The following is a 19,997-nucleotide window of genomic DNA, read 5'->3' as shown; positions in this document are numbered from 1 at the left end:
ATCTTTACATGAAAAGTGGCTAAATTTCGATTACTTTTGAAACTGGGCTATTTTTGAATAACCAGTTGTAAATCTGGCCATTTTTAAATTTCTCCCTAATTATTGTAGTTGTAAGCTCATATCAGAAGGTATCACCATCATCATCAACAACAACAACATATCCGGTGTAATCCCATATTGTGGGGTCTAGGAAGGGTAAAGTGTACGCTGACCTAACGCCTACCTTGTGGAGGCAAAGAGGCTGTTTCTGAAAGACTCAGAAGGTATCACCATTGTATGAAATAATTTCAGAAATTTTTCTTCATCTTATTGATATGCTAGTTTTATATTCATGGTTTTTCAATACAAGCATTGAGCTCTTGTCAACCTTTAAGTGAAACTAAATCAGAAGAAGATTGATACCTCAGTTAATCTTTCACAACTTTAACAACCAAACCTGTGGGTGACTCAACAGTTTTGAGATGGCCCGAACCTAGCAAATCTCGGAGATGAAATCTCATATCAAGTGGAGAGAGTCGAAGACGCTTCTTTTCCAGAGCAGCCATCGCCATCTCTTTGTATTTTCTACGGTTGAGAAAAGACATAAGCTCCTTCCTTCCCTGATATATAAATTGCAAAATGCTAGTAAATCATAGTGGATCCTAACCGAAAATGTTCGTATAGAACGCCGGGTTAAGGAAGTCATTTCCATGGAAAATATTTTCTGAAATGTTTTTTGGTATTTGGTATTTAGTCGATAAGTGAAAAGTATATTCTGAAAGAAACATATATTAAAGATTAATAATATTAGCAAATCTGAGAGCACTTTGATAATATTAATAATGACGTCAATATGATAGTTAGAGCAAGTAATATGAAGTTAAGATATTGTATGAAAAATAACTTCCGCCCATTAGTGAGGGAAGTCATTTTCCCCATTTTGATGGAAAATGTATTTTCTTTTCCTGAAAAATTACTTCATGAAAATGACTTCCTCATAAAAACATTTTCCCCCGAAAACTCGTATCAAACACGTACACCTACACAGACGATCACGAATCTAGATTCAACTTAAAATGGGAAGGAAAGAGGGACATGTCAAACCTGCGATACGCCCTTGAGAACTGATCCAATATTTGGAATAGCAAACCAATACATGTTTGGATCAATAAGTTGCCGCGTCTTGGAGGTCAAATACAAGGAAAAACAAGAACAAAAACAGCATGAGAAGATTATGCCAAAAGCTAATATACAAGAATTAATTGGGATAACAAAAGATATGCCACTTCAATGTAAGATAAGATTATGCCATATAGTTCTTTCAATACAACAGTTCTAACCCAATTAGAATCCTTTAGAAAAAGCACGTGTGCTTTACAGAGGCATGTAACAATTACAAAGGCAAAACACAAGCGCTAGTACTTAACATCTTTCACCTACGGACTTATGCTATGCCATGCCTCCCACTATGATTTTTCTTTTGAAACAATGAGCATTGAGTTAAAGCCCAAGAAGGCAGCAATAAGGGGTTTCACAAAGCTGATATAAACATAATCCTTTGCAGAAATTGGAAAGAAGTGGCCTCTTATTACTTGCGTTACATTCATAACTACGGCAATCTGATTCAAGGTTCATCCAAAGAATTCTTATTGGCACCAAGAGGAGGTGTTAATTATCAGAAGAGTCATAATCGGCATTCTAATTAGGCCGTTCTAGAAAACCAATACAAAAACAAGTCAATATTTTGGATGTTGCAGCATTAAGGGTAAAGTAAAACAAATGCTGACATCAGACAAGCAGCCCAATTTATATGAATCTGAATATAGCTTACCAGAAGTCCAGCATTAATTAAGAGGGAGATGTGTTCCTCCTTCACCTTGCCTCCCAATGACAGAAGCGAACGCTAAAGCCACCAGAAAAGAAAAAAAGAAGTAAAAATATTGTGTAAGCACAAAAATTGAGTTGTTCTAATCCCTTACATCATCAAAAAATAAAGAATCAAACATGTCAAGTGCCTCCGCTTAAGGCTACACTTATATTCTATTATCTAACAATTAAATCATAAAATAAGTGAAGACCTTACAGAGTTTCTGCTCATTTAAAGCAACAATTTTTCTTGACAAAATTGATGCAAGCTACTTTGTTCATCCATATATACCACTGAGGTTCATTTAAGGAAATCTTTTGTAGAAAATATCTTTTCCCCTTGAGGATAGAAATCACTCTTTACAAACCAAATATTGACACATCGGTGAGCAGCCTCGGATGGATACAGTACAATACTCCCTCAATTAACATTCTGATACTCTATTAAACCATGCCAGTGAATTTATTAAACCATTCCTTGGGCATACTATCAGTAAACAGTTCTACATGTTTCTATTAACGTGCATGTAGCCATGCCGTCCCTTTCTTGGCTATAGAGAAGAATAGTTTATATAATTACCTCTTAGGGCCTTCTGAAGAAAAGCCCAATGAAGTGAAAATAAATCCTTTTCTAGACAAGAGCCTGAAATTTCACACCTAATATGTCTAGATTGTTTGAACCATCGTCTCCATACACAGATGTACAACCAGAGAAAACCACAACTTCTCCATTAGCTTTGGCTTGGTTTACTTCTCATTATTTTGGGGAGAAACTCCACCTATATGAGTTACATGAATGCGAATTATAGTCGGTCCTAAGCCTGGATAAAAAGGGACGTTACCATAGGTTGACAACCAGTAAATAATAATCTAACTCTGAAGAATCTTGAGGATTCATAGGCTTCATATAGCGGACACCAACTATTTGGACTGACGTGCAGTTGATTGATACTGTTTGGGAGACAGAAGAGTGAAGCCGATCCAGGTGATTTCCCTGATTTAGTTTTTTTCAAAATTTTAGTGTTTTTCTTTTGTTGGTTTATAACCGAGATCCCAAGAGCCAATAGTGCACGGTTCAAAACTCGGTGGATAATGAGCCCTCCCCTCTACCCTTATGCACTTAAATACCAGGCTTTTGTCTGCAGCAGGGTTCGAACCCCTGACGTGCGCCTAACCTACATATCACGCATTGTGCTCCTACCACCACAGCAAAGCCCTCGGGGCAGTGTTACTTGTTACAAAGTAAAACCTAGAAAGGCATAAAACTGCATGTCAGGGATTATACATCAGCTTGCAAGCAAGAACAAACAAATCTTTTGCCGTCAAAGAGTTCAAAATATTAATTTAAAAGAATAACTCTAGTACAATTCCATCAACAATCTGAATACAGACTCACACTCTGACAACACAAAAGGTTAAGACTGGCATAAGAATAAATTGCACATAGCATATATGTATAGGCCCATATCAGAGAGGAGCATACTTTAGGAAAAACTGGATTAACATCTGTTGAAAGAATGCAACATTGCAAGGTAATTTATGTCTTTATAGCAACTGTCAAGGCCATGCCCTAAAACAGAAATTACAGAAGGTTAGCAGATCAATCAACTATCAAAAATAAAAAAATCAACATTACCAGCAAAACTGCAGCTTTAACCCAAAGCAAACATCAATACAGGAAAGGTGGAAAAAAACTGAACGGAAAGAAAAACAAAAATGATTCCATAGCTTTTGTTTGAAATTTAGCTGAAAATGCTGAAGGACTAGTAAGCAACTAGATACAACCCATGAGGTTACAAAGCATAAGGAATGAGGACAGAACCAGAGAAGAGCATGGACTTTTATTGAGAACAACATGATTTCACTAGGCAATGGATTATACAAGAATGAGAAAGTTTAGAAGGAACTTCTCCACAAAAAATCAGCAGGCCTATAGGACCTACTCAAGCTGCTGAAATATAATTGGCTTATGAGGTGCTAAGCGAAAAGGCATATAAATTTGATTCACAGTAACATGGTTTTGAGAAGATACTTACAAGTTCTTCATGTCCAATACTGGGATCTAGCTTTGAATGAATTACATGCTCCTTGAACCATTCAAAAACAGAAATGTCCTCCTTCTGCGCTTCCAATCTTTTACTGACACGTTCAATCTAAACAAGTATTCGAGGCAAACTTTATCACTAGGAAGTTCACTCTCAAACAAAACTGATGACCGATTAAAGCATCCTAGAAAAGAACATAAGCAACAGACTCTGCCAACATGATGACAATGAAATAGTTAAACATCTGGGTGGCACTGAGATGCAGGGTGCACATGTACTTAGAAATTAAAGTTTTTCTGAGAAACTACACCAGAAAATAGGCAATCATAAGAAAACAAGAAGGACAAATGCGAAATGCTCTTTTGGGGAGAGGGAAGGGAAGGGTGTATGAAGTTTTTGAAATCAAGTGATACTTTACAGAAAGTAAAAGTTAATCCACCAACCTGACTAAAGTAGTCATCCAAAAACATTATAGCATGATCGTCCTGTCCAGTACTTAATTTGAAAGTACGTATAACTCTTTCCCTCCTAAGTGACTGCGACATAGATACTCAAAACATCTCATTAGCTGTTACAGTTAGGTGCAATGCAGACAAATGAGAGACTGAAAAATGCAAGAGAGAACTTCAGAAGGTGTAAATTGAAAAGTAATTGGTCATCAAAACACAAAACGATGTCTACAAGCTATTCATGACAGACTCAATAACCAGTAAAATTTCTGCACCCACAAGATGCAATTCAACCAAATTATTTGGACCACGTTTTGCGCAAAAATAATCTTACTTAAGGGAGAGATGACTTAAAGAGCAACCTCATGATCTCAAAGAAGACAAATTTTTGAAGTTGACCAACAATTTCAGTCAATATAGCAAAATAAGTATTCTCTAAACTCTATTTTAGTCGAAGAGCTACCTCCAAGTCTCTGTCCACTTGTGTCCGGTCCTTTACACTGCTGTATATCTGTGACCGCAAAATAAAAGGCTGAATTGAAACCTGAAAACATTTTCATACTTGAAGAGTTGAGAAATTGTGGAACTCTAGAAGGTAAACTGATACGAAAACGACTTATAAAAGGTTCAAAATGCAAAAGAGTGGAATAGTAAAACAAACAGAAATATTGCATTGTTTGGAATGATATAAAATGTTCTCTAAGAAATTGATTGACCTCCTACTATCACTTACCACGGTTGTTTATCTTAAATTGCTAAAATGTTTTCACCAAGAATTTTTTTGATATAATTCACGTCTTTCAAAGTTGCAAGTCATTTTGCGTTACAACATCTCGCCTTGTACTACGTACCATTTGTTCCACCCATTATCCACCCCTCACCCTTTGCAATTACTCCTTCAAGTCCAACCAAAAAGACAAAAATGATACCATTACTATTTTGTATGTACTATATTTTTATTACATATTTCCATAGAAACAGTCAATCAGGAGCTTAACCCATAAAATTAGGACTATAAGATTCTAACATTTTACCCCTGTCAGGTCTACGCTATGATGCTAGAATTAGCTTATGAGCTTCATAAAGTCAAACTATGAAAAGGTCATTAATCGAATCAAAACATCATAATGTCGTCATATTCAATATGTCGTCATATTTTGCCTTCAGCAGACTTGCTCTATTCAATCTGGAACATGTGTAGCTCTTAGTTCCTTCATTATACTAGTCAAAAACATGAACATTGTTAGATATGTACATAATGTAGTCTTGTCGCACATTGGAATAAGAGTAATATGTCCTTGTATAGTATAGCTATAAATAAGGACCTCTTGTATTGTATTGAACACACAATATTAATATATCATATTTTCTCTCGTGCCTTCTCATATGGTATCAGAGCTATCGTGAGAAATTTATCACTGTGCATAAATTCCAGCGATTCCGGGAAGTGATATCAGTCAGCGGACCCTTTTTTCCGGCAATTTTTCAAAGTTGTTTTGCGTCTGCTTTGTCTCGGTCAGTGTTGCGCAAAATCCAACACTACCACAAGAGTAGTCACTGTCCGGCGACCAAACCCCAGTGAAAATCTCTGGCGGTATTGTAGCTGTCGGAAGAAACTTTTCCGGCGAAGTTCTGACGTCGCGTGGGCCACCTTGCGGCCATTTTTTGGCGACAACTCTTCAAAGATCGAATCAATTCCTATTCGAAAAGAGGATTTCATCATACCTGGCTTTCCTAACCTTACAACTCTGATAGCATCTCTGAACGGCAGGTACCCACAACCGCCGTAACAAAGGAATGAATCTATTAAGTGGGAAAGAGCTCTCGTAAGGCCTCTCTCATCCCTTGCTTATGCTGAATCGAGATTTTATTGGTCTTCTTTGGAGAGATTGTTCCCCTTGCAATTCCGAGCCTACCCATCCAGGTTACACCAAATTCCGACCACTTTTATATTTTTCCGACGTGAACAGTGATTTCAGAAGTGGACTGCCGGCCATTTTTTGAAAAAGTTTCTTCAGAACAGTTGGGTCGTCTGGTAATTCAGATCTTACCCCTACTGTTTTTATTTCATTCCAATCACTTTGAATTTTTTCCGGCTGCTACAGTATTTCTGGCGTGAACAATATTTTTCACGCAGAACAGTGTTAAGTTTCCGGCACAGAAACAGTGTCTTCTTAGCGATTTCTTCAGTTTTCCCAAAGGAGTTACTAATTTCCACTATTTCAAGTTAACCCCACTACTATTAATTGTAGCGACATGGGAACCGATACTTCGAATAGTCGGATGGTTTCTTTAGCGGATTATTTTGAGTTTCTTCAGTACAAAGCAGGTAAGCAGGCATCTTCTGAGATAGCTTCCGTTGTTCAAACAGGTAATAGCGTGACTTGTGTCTCTCAATCTTCATCTTCTGAGTCTTGGGTCATTGATTCAGGTGCATCAGATCATATTTCTGGTAACAAATCTCTTTTCACTACTATTTCGTATTCTCAATCTCTTCCAAGAGTCACAATGGCCAATGGGTCTCAAACCATGGCAACTGCAATAGGTCAAGCAAACCCAATTCCTTCCTTACCTTTAGATTCAGTTCTTTATGTCCCTAATAGTCCTTTTAATCTCATAGTTGTTAGTCGCCTAGCCAAATCACTTAAATGTGTCGTTTTATTTCTTGATGATCATGTTTTTATAGAGGAACGTAGTACAGGGAGGATCATTGGTACCAGGCGTGAATCAAATGGACTTTATTACCTTATCATTGCTAAATCACATGGACTCACATCTTGTCTTCCATCACCAACTTGTCCTGTTACTGATTCACCAGCTTTATTACATAAACGGTTGGGACATCCCAGTTTGTCAAAACTTCAGAAAATGGTACCTGGTTTATCTCACTTGTCAGCTCTAGAGTGTGAGTCATGTCAGCTCGGTAAGCATACTCTCTCTCATTTCCCTCGACGTATTGATAATCGAGCAGAGTCACCTTTTACTTTAGTCCATTCAGATGTTTGGGGTCCTAGTCGGGTCAGTTCTACATTAGGATTCCGCTACTTTGTCAGTTTCATTGATGACTATTCTAGGTGCACCTGGATATTTTTGATAAAAAATCGATCTGAGTTGTTTTCTATTTTCCAGACCTTTCACGCTGAAATTCAAAATCAATTTGGGGTTTCTATTCGCACATTTCGTAGTGATAATGCCCGAGAGTATTTGTTTTCCCCATTTCAGCAGTTTATGTTATCTTATGGGATTATTCATCAAACATCTTGTCTGTACACATCTCAACAAAATGGGGTAGCTGAAAGAAAGAATAGACATCTTATTGAAACTGCTCGTACCCTACTCATACAATCTCATGCTCCGTTGCGTTTTTGGGGATGCAGTTCTTACATCTTGCTATCTTATTAATCGTATGTAATCTTCAGCTATCCAGAACCAAGTTCCATTCTCTGTCATGTTTCCCCACTTACCTTTGTTCTCTCTTCCACCCCGTGTCTTTGGAAGCACTTGTTTTGTCCATAACCTTACTCCAGGAACAGATAAATTAGCTCCCCGTGCTCTTAAGTGCGTATTTCTTGGTTTCTCGAGAACGCAAAAGGGGTATCGATGCTATTCAGCTGACCTCCAGCGATACCTTATGTCCGCTGATGTTACCTTTTTTGAAACCCAATCATACTTCACAGGTCCAGGTAATCACTTAAATATTTCTGAGGTACTACCAGTCTCTTCTTTTGGAGATTCAGTCACTATCTCCATCCATCTTCCTCTACATCTCTAGCTCCACCATTTATAGCTCCCGTTCCACCATCTATAGCTCCAGTTCTATCACCTATAGGTCCAATTCCTCCACATAATCCAGTTCAACCTTCTGCAGCTCCGCCACTATTGACTTATCATCGTCGTCCACGTCCAGCATCAGGCCCAGGTGATTCACGTCCTGCATCAGGTTTTGCACCTACTGCAGATTTGTCTCCTCTTAGTCAACCAATTGCACTCCGCAACAGTGTACGGTCCACACTTAATCCTAATCCTCATTATGTGGGTCTAAGTTATTATCGTTTGTCGTCACCTCATTATGCTTTTATATCTTCTTTGTCTACTGTATCTATTCCTAAGTCTACAGGTGAGGCACTATCTCATCCTGGATGACGACGGGCTATGATTGACGAGATGTCTGCTTTACATGCGAGTGGCACTTCGGAGCTTGTTCCTTTTTCTGCAGGTAAGTCTACTGTTGGTTTCGTTGGGTTTATACAATCAAAGTCGGTCCGGATGGTCATGTTGATCGGCTTAAGGCTCGTCGTGTTGCAAAAGGATATACTCAGATTTTTGGGCTTGATTATAGTGATACTTTCTCTCCTGTGGCTAAAGTAGCATCTGTTCGTCTTTTTTTGCCCATGGTTGTTGTACGTCATTGGCCTCTTTATCAGTTAGACATTAAGAATGTTTTTCTCCACGGTGATCTTGACGAGGAAGTTTATATGGAGCAACCACTCGGTTTTGTTGCTCAGGGGGAGTTTAGTGGTTGTGTATGCAGATTGCGCAGGTGACTATATGGTTTGAAACAGTCCCCTCGAGCTTGGTTTGGTAAGTTCAGCACAATTATTCAGGAGTTCGGCATAACTCCTAGTGAGGCTGATCACTCTATGTTTTATCGGCATTCTGCTCCGAATCTGTGTATTTATCTGGTGGTTTATGTTGATGATTGTTATTACTGGCAACGATCAGAATGGTATTACATATCTGAAGAAACATCTCTTTGAGCACTTCCAAACTAAGGATCTGGGCAGTCTGAAGTATTTTCTAGGGATTGAGGTCACTCAGTCTAGCTCGGGTATTGTTATTTCACAACGGAAGTATGCCTTGGACATTCTTGAGGAGACTGGAATGATGGGTTGAAGACCTATTGACTCTCCTATGGATCAGAATGCTAAGCTTCTGCCTAGACAGGGGGAGCCTCTTAGAGACCCTACGAGATATAGGAGGTTGGTTGGAAAATTGAATTACCTCACAGTGACTAGACCTGACATTTTTTTTCCGGTGAGTGTTGTAAGTCAGTTTATGGATTTTCCCTATGATAGTAACTGGGATGCAGTTGTTCATATTCTTCGGTATATAAAGCCAGTTCCAGGCAAAGGATTACTATTCGAAGATCGAGGCCACGAGCAGATTGTTGGGTACACAGATGTTGATTGGGCAGGATCATCTTTTGATAGACGATCTACATCTGGATATTGTGTTCTAGTAGGAGGTAATTTAGTCTCGTGGAAGAGCAAGAAACAGAATGTAGTTGCTCGATCTAGTGCCGAAGCCGAATATCGGGCCATGGCTATGGCAACATGTGAGTTAGTTTGGGTCAAGCAGTTGCTCAAGGAGTTAAAGTTCGAAGAAATCAGCAGGATGGAACTAGTGTGTGATAACCAAGTTGCTCTTCATATTGCGTCAAATCCGATGTTCCATGAGAGGACTAAACACATTGAGATCGATTGTCACTTTGTCAGAGAAAAAATACTTTCAGGAGATATTGTTACAAAGTTTGTAAAGTCGAATGATCAACTAGCAGATATTTTCACTAAGTCTCTTACTGGTTCTCGTATTAGTTACATATGTAACAAGCTCGGTACATATGATGTGTATGCACCGGCTTGAGGGGGAGTGTTAGATATGTACATAATGTAGTCTTGTCACACATTGGAATAGGAGTAATATGTCCTTGTATAGTATAGCTATAAATAAGGACCTCTTGTATTGTATTAAACACACAATATCAATATATCATATTTTCTCAATATATCATATTTTCTCCCGTGCCTTCTCACAAACATAACTCAAACTTAGGCCTCCCGTACTAGAAAAAATCAATTTTGCATGAAACTCTATATTACTAGTACGACGTTTGGTTTCCAACATAAAACTCTTCATTACTAGTATAATTTTGTATTCTAATACAACATTTAGTACCCGACATTAAACTCCATGTAACTAACACCAGCATCACTTATGAGAGAATATATACTGTGTATTTTTGTTGGACAGCACAAGCCCAATAAACCACCGGCCCAATTATAGCTGAAGCAGCATCTTTGTACATGTTACTCTTATATGTAATAGACACATTTTGTAGTAGCTAGCAACATTTTGCATTTACTTGATAGCCACTTCCACTTGTATATAAACAAATAGATGGTTCTGGAATAAAAAGATAGTGAGTGAAACATTTTTCATTTCCATAAGATCAGATATTTTCTCTCTCTCTTCGTCTCTCACTTCTCCTTCTATGATAATGGAGCTTGTACAAATAATCGAGCTCCTTTCTGCTTAACATGGTATCAGAGCCGAAAATCGGTATTAGCTCTCTTGTTCGAGTCGAGCGATGTTACCCTCAACCTTAATTTTACAAGTTTCGGTTTCACGTACAAACCCTAATATTCCAAAATTTTGGGGTTTTTTTACGGATATTGTGGTCGATTACTTCAAAGATGAAGCTTTTCTGATGTTGTCCATGGAGTTTTGACTGAACTTCAAAGCCTCGACAGTTTACCACCATTTCAGAGGAAGAGCGGTATCATCTACTCTCAATCCTATTCGTTACTGTATATATGTGATTCTGCTTTGAAGCTTTCATAGAAATATCATTTGATTTTAGAAATACTAGCTGTTATCATGACCATAGATGCTGAAACTAGTCTTAGTCCATCTACTCTAAGGGTTTTGCTACTTTTAGTCTAGATCCTTCTCACCCTTTCTATTTTCATCTGTTGGATAGTCCTAGTACTCATTTAGTTTCTCCTCCGTTTGATGGTACTGGTTTTGAGGAAAAGTATGCTTGTTCCTCTGTCTGCCAAAAATAAACTAGGCCTGATTAATGGTCGGCATGATAAACCTTCAGTAGATTCTCCCTATTATCCCTTTTGGGAAAGGTGCAATGACATGGTGATCGCTTGGATCACTAATTCTCTCTCTAGGGATATTGCTACCAGTGTATTGGGGTACGACACTGCTAGGGAAATCTGGTTAGATATAAATGAAAGATTTGGATGGTCTAATGGGTCCAAATTCATTCAGATTCAGAGGGAAATTGGAACTATCTCTCAAGGGACTTCGGATATTGCATCATATTTTACTAGGTTACGAAGTCTTTGGGATGAAATGAGTACTGCATATGTAAGCCATGTTTGTTCTTGTGGTGCCTTACCCAAGTTCATTGAAGAACTCAAGCTCTTTTGGTTCTTAGCTCGCCTTAATGAATCTTACTCTACAGTTAATAGTAACATTCTTATGATGACTCCACTCCCTACTGTTAGTAGAGCTTATTCTATGCTACAACATGATGAGAAACAGAGGAAATTTTCTCACACACCAGGCTTCTCCAATGAGTCAGTTTCTTTCTCTGCATCTTCTAGACCTTCTGGTAATCAGAAAACTTTTAATGAAAGGATTCAGTTTGAGTCAAGAAAGCCTGGGCAAGGTGTGGGAGTATCATGCAAGTATTGTAAAAAGTCAGGGCACACCATTGAGAAGTGCTACAAACTGCATAGATTCCCTCCTGATTTCAAATTCACACGGTCTAAAAGGTTGTGTTCATGCTGACACTTCATCCATTGAGCCTTCTGTTCAAGGCTCCTCTTTCCCAACCTGGGACTTCATCTACTCATGGTTTAAGCCAGGAGCAATATCAGCATCTTGTCTCTCTTCTACAACAAGCAAATATTTCTCCTGATACCAACAACAATGGTTCTTCTGGAGAAACTTTTGGCTATGCTCACTTTGCAGGTTTGTTGAAAAGCTCTGTGGTTAATTCTGTTGATTTTCATGTTTGTGCATCTTCCCAGTTAAGTGATGATACTTGGATTTTAGATTCTGGGGCTACTAACCACATGACACCTCATAAAAAATTTCTTCACAATTTAAAACCATTACCTAAGCCATTCTTAATCACTCTTCCTAATAGATATAAAGTCAAAGTTGTCTCAGCTGGCTCTTTACACCTTAGGGCTGACATAACCTTACATAATGTTCTTCTTGTGACTTTTTTTCAACTTAACTTGATCTCAATATATCAACTTCTTCTTCAACTTAATTGTTTTGCAATACTCACCATTTCTAATTGCTATTTAGAGGGCCCTTCTCTAAAGAGGCCACTGGAAATTGGTAAAGCTACTAATGGTCTGTATTTTCTCCACTTTGATGATACTGCTCCATCATATATGTCAGTCCCATCTGCTGCTTATAATGTTTCTGATTTTACTGCATCTTCTTCCTCTGTTTTTACTAATCAGTCTTGTAATGTTTCTACTTCTGCACTTAATCTTGTAACTCCCCTTCCCCTTACTCCCCACTGTAATTCAATTTCTAGTATCAATAAAACTAATCTGTTTTGGCACCAGAGACTAGGTCACATACCTTTTGCTAGAATGAAGTCTATTCCATTTGTTTCTAGCAAGGTTTCTTCTAAATAATCTTTTGTTTGCTCTATTTGTCCTATGGCTAAGCAACAAATATTACTATTTCCTGCTAGCTCCATCCACACATCTGCTCCTTTCCAATTAGTACACATGGACATTTGGGGACCCTACAACACTAATACCTATGATAGTTCAAATATTTCTTAAATTTATAGATGATTTTACAAGAGTCACCTGGACCCATCTACTCTCATGCAAGGGTAATGCTTTATCTATTATTAAAGCTTTTACTTCTATGGTAATCACACAATTCCACACTTCAGTTCAAAGTTTTAGATCTATAATGCTTTTGAACTTGGTACTAGTTCTGAGGCCAAATCCTTTTTCTTTTCCCAAGGTATTATACACCATACCACTATTCCACATACCCCACAGCAAAATGGGGTTGTAGAGAGAAAACATAAGCACTTACTGGAAACATCTCGAGCTTTGTTGTTTCAATCTAACTTACCCTCCAAATATTGGGGTGATTGTGTCTTAACTGCTACTTACCTTGTCAATAAATTTCCTTCTATTGTTTTGAATAACATCTCACCTTATGAAAAACTTCATGGTCCTCCTCCTTCCTATGATCATCTTTAAGTCCTTTGGTTGCTTATGTTTTGCCACCTCACCTAAGCTTGAGAGGGATAAATTCCAATCTAGGGCCATTTCTTGCATCTTTCTTGGTTATCCTTGTGAAAAGAAAGGATACAAACTCTTGAATTTATCCACTCATTCCATTTTTTACTCTAGGGATGTTGTACTTCATGAGTTTGTCTTTCCTTATGCTTCCCCTTCTTCTCCTATTTTCACAGTTCCATCTTCTGATTTTGTTGACACTCCTTCTCCCACCTTTTCTGCCCCATTAGTCTCCATTTCCTCCTCTTCCCCAATTTCTGCCCCTATCTCTACTCCTCTTCCTGATCTTTCCTCTTCTGCTGCACCTTGTGCTCCTCCACCTCTTAGGAAGTCCCTTAGGGTGAGTAATCCACCTCCCTATCTTTCCGATTATGTCTGTTACAATGTTTAGTCTTCTGCCCCTCCTAATTCTAAGCTATCCACTGCTAAACTGCACTTGCATGAGCCTCAGTTTTACTAATAGGTTGCTTCCCATCCTGCTTGGCAAGAGGCAATGCTAAAGGAATTTGAAGCTCTTGAGGCTAATTACACTTGGGACATAGTCCCTCTTCCTCCCAACAAGAAGCTCATTCCTTGCAAATGGGTATATAAAATCAAGCAGAAGTCTGATAGTTCTGTTGAGAGGTACAAAGCTAGGCTGGTGATTAGAGGGGATACTCAAAATGAGTGCATTGACTACAATGAGACTTTTTCCCCTGTAGTTAAGTTCACTACCATTAAATGCCTCCTCTCCCTTGCTGCCAAGAAGGATTGGACAGTCTACCAACTAGATGTAAATAATGCTTTTCTCCACGGGGATCTTAATGAAGAGGTATACATGAAAATTCTCCCTGGCTTGCAAGTTTCTACTTCTTCTACACAGTCTTCCTCTACTTCTCCTCTAGTTTGCAAGCTCAAGAAGTTTTTGTATGGCCTCAAGCAGGCTTCTAAACAATGGTTCTCTAAATTGTCTGAAGCTCTGCTCTCTAGAGGCTACATTTCAAGCAACAATGATTATTCCTTATTCACAAAATCTGTTGTTGCCTTGTTGGGTCTCTCACTGTGCTGGTTGTATATGTTGATAACATTTTGTTAGCCGGGGACAACATTTCTGAGTTGGACAGTGTCAAAGCCTTCCTAGATACACAATTTAAGATTAAAGATTTGGGTTCCATTCATTACTTCTTGGGTTTGGAGGTCACTTACACTTCTCAGGGATTTGTCATGAGCCAACAAAATTCATTACTTCTGAATTTTAGTGTCAAAATTTCTCCTCAGTGTTGACACCTCTTGATTCTTCCATCAAATTGGTTGCTGACATGGGAAAGCCACTCTCTAATCCCAGCACTTATCGGAGGATCATTGGGAAGTTGAATTTTCTTCAACATTCCCGGCTGATATTGCATTTTCTGTGCAACACCTTAGCCAGTTCTTGCAAGCGACTCAAATTCCTCATATATTGGCTACTATCCATGTCCTTAGGTATCTGTCTGTTGTTCCTGATCTTGGGATATTTCTCTCCAATTCTTCTGATTGTTCTCTTATGGCCTATGTTGATTCTGACTGGGCTGCTTGTGCCCAGTCTCGGAGGTCTGTCACTGGTTATTACATCACACTTGGTGGTTGTCCTATATCTTGGAAGAGTAAGAAGCAGCCCGCCATTTCATTATCATTTCATTATCTTCTACTGAGGCAGAATACCGCGCTTTGCGCATGGTTGTGGCTGAAATTTCTTGGCTGATTAGGATTCTAGCTGATCTTAGGATGTTGATATCCTCTCGTGTCCCTGTTTATTGTGACAATCAGGCAGCACTTCATATTACTCGGAATCCAGTTTTTCATGAGCGTACAAAATACATCAAGATTGATTGCCATTATGTGCACGACAATCTGCATTCTGGCCTGGTTTCACTTCATTTTGTTCCCAGTTCTGAATAGGCGGCTGACATATTAACCAAGTCTCTACCAGGCCCCTCCATCATTATCTGTTTGGCAAGCTTGGTGTGCTCTCACCCTCAAGCTTGAGGGGGGTGTTGGATAGCACAGGCCCAATAAACCACCGGCCCAATTATAGCTGAAGCAACATCTTTGTACATGTTATACTTTTATGTGTAATACACATTTTGTAGTAGCTAGTCACATTTTGCATTTACTTGATAGCCACTTCCACTTGTATATAAACAAATAGACGGTTCTGGAATAAAAAGATAGCGAGTGAGACATTTTTCATTTCAATAAGATGAGATATTTTCTCTCTCTTCGTCTCTCACTTCTCCTTCTTTGATAATGGAGCTTGTACAATAATCGAGCTCCTCTCCGCTTAACTTTTATGGGGATAAAGTATGTGGAATAAGAATATGTGTATTAACAACGCATAGATAAGAGCACCTAAAATGACAAAAATGTCTTTTAAAAACAACCCGACTTGGGTTAGAGTTAAAAATAATAAAATTTTTGGTAATAAGAATAAAGCCATAATAATAATATAAAGCAATTCTTATTAATAATTTTTATTTTCAAAAATGTTTAAACTAAAACTTGTACAACTCTGAATATTAATTAGTAAATCTAATTTCTGCATAATCCTGTACGGCCCGTTTTACTGGCTATAATATTTCCATGCACCCATATTATAGTATTTTGATTAATGGAGTATTCTTAAGCACCCTTCGGTATTTCAAATACTCCCTCCGTACCAATTTATGTGAACCCGGTTGACTAATCACGGAGTTTAAGAAAAAGTAAAGACATTTAGAATTTGTGGTCCTAAACAAGTCAGAAAAGGGTCCAGAGTATTTATGTGGTTATAAAAGCTTCTCATTAAGGGTAGAATTGGAAGTTTAAGCTAAATTATTTTCAAATTTAGAAATTGATCATTCTTTTTGGAACGGACCAAAAAGAAAATAGGTTCACATAAACTGGAACAGAATGAGTAGTATTTATAGTTCTAACTGTTTCTTAACTACTAATTATCTACTGCATAACAAATCTATGTATAATAAATAGTTCGTGAACCAATTCATGGTATTAGGATTATTCACTGCACAAAAACCCTTATTATACAACAACAATGACAATTATGCATCAGTCCTAAACAAATTGAGGTCAGCTATACACATTTCTCTATTCAAATTAATCGCAGGCCAACATTATACAATCTCTCTCTAATATAATTCTTTCTAAATAGTTTGTGAACTATTTCAGTAATTCTATCCATAATTATAAAAATGACAATGAAAAAAAAACAAAAAAAAAAGTAAAAAATGGACCTTTTCAATGTGGGGAAACTGAGCACACATCATGCGAAGAGCTACTAGTGTATCACTGAAGTTGAAATTTTCCTCCATTGTAAGAAACTGTGCATCGTTAAGCTCTAATTCGGGCTCGGGCTCGGGCTCGGATTCGGGCTCGGGCTCGTCGTCGCGTTGGCGTTTTCGGCTTGTTGATGGGCTCGTGTTCTCCATTGTTTTGTGTATGACAATTTTTTCCGTTTTTTCCTTTTTGATATGAGGAGGCGGCGTGCCGCTTTGTAATATTAAATGACAAATATACCCCTTTACTTATACTTCCTCTGTCCCGAAAGATTCATTTTTTTTAGTTTGTCCAAAAAAAAAATATTTTAATATTTAAAAATAATTTAACTTTAAAATTTTTTTCCACTTATTAAAATAAATTATACCCACAGAAAGAACTAAAGCTTATTTTAGACCGCAAACAAAAATCTTTTTTTCCTTTTTTAAGCTCCGTGCCTAATCAAATTTCGTGCTTATTTTTCTTTCTTAAACTCTGTCTAATATGAAATATTTCAATTTTGATTTTACATTCAACATATTACAGGGTCACTCGTAGACGTGTCATGACGAAAGAGGGAATCAGCATATCATAAAGTAAAAATTAAGGGAGTAAGAATAATTCCGATAGAAAGATTTGCATGCAACGGAGATTCCAATTTCGTGTATCCGGTTAAGCAAGCCTTGTCCGCTAACCCCCTTTATTATAAGACAGGGCCCTCGCGTTCTTTCTTAAGAGATGGAGCAATCGTCACTCGACAACTCAAATCTAACCGGTACAACCCGCGTGCTTGCCTACTTGTCATGCATCGCATATTCCAAAAGTATTAATTACCAATTGGTTCACCATACCTCGACCCAGCATCACACATTCTCGACTGCTGACTTTTCTCAATAGTGTGTTATCGATGCCAAGCTAGAAATGATTTTTGACTATGATTTAAGAATCACCCTTCATTATACTTTAGGTTAAAGCTCCCTTAAGATAACGGTAATATGAAACAACTTATGAATATTTAACAAACATTTCATATGTTTGATGCCTATTTCTTTTTTATCCTCTCCGCTATATCTTGTAATGAATTCAACTTTCCATCTTTTAACAAATATTAGTATTAGTATCCGCGCGATGCGCGGATAATTAAAAAGAATGACCTACACCATAAAATTTAATATGTTAGTGTTAATACCATCTTTACAACCAAACATTAAAAATATTTTAAGACTTCAATAAAACTTTCATTCCATCTCCTAATAAATGTTCCATAAAAATAATGATACTATACAATTTGTTTTATATGAATGTTCCACAAAAAATAATGATGTTATACAATTTGCTTGATATGTAGCACGTGCCTAAGGGAACATTTTTGTAGCAAATGCTCATGACATATTGCAGTGCATTTTTCAGAAGTTGTCCTCTGTATTGAGGTTTATCACTACAAAAAGAAATTTAAGTTAGTAAGACGCATAAGTTGAAGAAAATATATCATAACTCGAAAAAAATAACATGTAAAAAGAGTATGCACCTTTTCATCTTGAATAATTAATTCAATTAAATTAGAATTTTTTGGTTTCTCGCGGTCTGGAATTTGCCATAATCTAACAACACGACCCTTCAAATTCCAACTCATTTTGGACATTAATATTTCGCTGATCTAGTTATAGTTTGGAGCTATACTTTGCAGAAGTTTATGTGGAAGCTAAACCCTAAGTAATGTAGAGAAGCCAAACCTAAGCAAAAGTTATTTAAATAAAGATTTCTAAGGAAAGACAATCTAGTAAATAAATTTTTAAGTGTAAGAAATCCTAATATTTAAAAAGGTATGTGTAAATCAATTTGTATGAGTGAGTGCGCAAAAAATGTTACGGAACTTCATTTTTTAGCTTTTGGCTTATTTTAGTTTTCAACGTTTTTTTTTGTGGTTAATTAAAATTTGTTAATCACCAAGCCTTAATTTTCTTGTCTTTTTCCTTTGTCCTCTTGTTCATTTTTCAATATTATTTCCTTTAATATAATATAGATGTAAGATACAAAACGTTCTTAAAAAAGAATACCTACAATAACTGAATTATACACAAAATTTAATTAAAGATATCTATAATAATGTATATTGTTCTAAATAAGGTCAGATACAAAGCTTGTACTAAATATAGAATTATTATTTCAACTTAAAATTAATGTGTAAGATACAGAACGAAATTGTAATTGATTCTTTCTAAAAAAAAGGGATATCTACCATAACTGAATTATATACAAAATTGAATTAAAGATACCTATAATTATAGTATATTGGTCTGCTTACGTCTTTTCTTTTTCTTTTTCTTTTTTTGTACGACCAAAAGATTCTACTTTGATCATAAAAAAGAGAACATTTTAGTTTAATTAATTCTTTCTTAAATTTTTCAGTCTATTTTCTTTAGTATAATATAGATGTAAACATTTATTTAATTAATTCTTTCTTAAAAAAGAATACATACCATAACTGAATTATACACAAAATTTAATTAAAGATACTTATAGTAATATATATGATACCTATATTAATGTATATTGTTCGCAAATAAGGTCAGATGCAAAGTTTGTACTAAATATAGAGTTATTATTTCAACTTTAAATTAATGTGTAAGATACAAAATAAAATTTTAATTGATTCTTTCTCGAAAAAGGATGCCTGCCATAAAAGAAATCCTTAATAGTATTATAAGTCGATGATCCTGTAGTTTTGTATGGCAAGTGTGAGTAATCATATATTGTCATGTCACAATGATCTTTTTCTTTTACTTATTTTTGGACTTTGGTCCATAACACATTTTTGAAAAGAATTTTTTCTTTCCGTTTTTATGTCAGCAAAATATTTCATACCTTTTTCTCTTACCCATATTAACCCAAAGCATTAATTTCATATTTCAACAGAATATTTGTCATATGTAATATTACTCCAAATATGGTTATATATGTTCACGGACAACTTTATTTCATATTTCATTCCCACCAAAAAATATTTAATTATTAATTAGATACAAAAGAACATCAAATAATAATTTTTTGACGAAAACCATGAACTTATATATAATATAGATATGGTAATATATGTTCACGTATAGCTCGATTTCATCTTTCTTTCCCAACAAATTTTTTATCCAATTAATAATTAGATACAAAAGAATATCAAATAATATTTTTTTCAATGTTATACAAATAGAATCCAACAAATAGATTTCATAAAATTGCCAGGTGGCTTTTTCTCAATACGCCACTTGGCTTAACCTCATGCTTCATTACTCTCCTTTTAATATAATATAGAT

General features: G+C 36.6%; 1 protein-coding gene across 1 annotated transcript; it reads right to left on the bottom strand.

Annotated features, from left to right (window-relative positions):
- Positions 1-285: 285 nt before the first annotated feature.
- LOC104228594 (uncharacterized) lies at positions 286-16,871 on the bottom strand. Its single transcript, XM_009781077.2, has 7 exons — positions 16,668-16,871; positions 4,803-4,883; positions 4,334-4,426; positions 3,882-3,998; positions 1,811-1,882; positions 1,084-1,161; positions 286-599 (listed from the first exon to the last, which is right to left on the bottom strand). The coding sequence occupies exons 1-7, from the start codon at positions 16,860-16,862 to the stop codon at positions 408-410; spliced, it is 828 nt and encodes a 275-aa protein (XP_009779379.1). The 5' UTR covers positions 16,863-16,871; the 3' UTR covers positions 286-407.
- Between the last annotated feature and the right edge of the window lie 3,126 nt (positions 16,872-19,997).

The sequence above is a fragment of the Nicotiana sylvestris genome, chromosome 2 (genome assembly GCF_000393655.2).
Source record: "Nicotiana sylvestris chromosome 2, ASM39365v2, whole genome shotgun sequence".
Lineage (NCBI taxonomy): Eukaryota > Viridiplantae > Streptophyta > Magnoliopsida > Solanales > Solanaceae > Nicotiana > Nicotiana sylvestris.
Note: the sequence above shows the minus strand (reverse complement) of the source record. Positions and strands in the feature narration are given on the sequence as shown.

Coding starts and splice junctions, on each gene's coding strand:
- LOC104228594 (XM_009781077.2), bottom strand. CDS start 16,862: ATGGAGAACACGAGCCCATCAACAAGCCGAAAACGCCAACGCGACGAC. Junction 3,999..4,333: donor TGGATGACTACTTTAGTCAG/GTTGGTGGATTA, acceptor ATACTTGTTTAG/ATTGAACGTGTCAGTAAAAG. Junction 1,162..1,810: donor TAATTAATGCTGGACTTCTG/GTAAGCTATATT, acceptor TTGACCTCCAAG/ACGCGGCAACTTATTGATCC.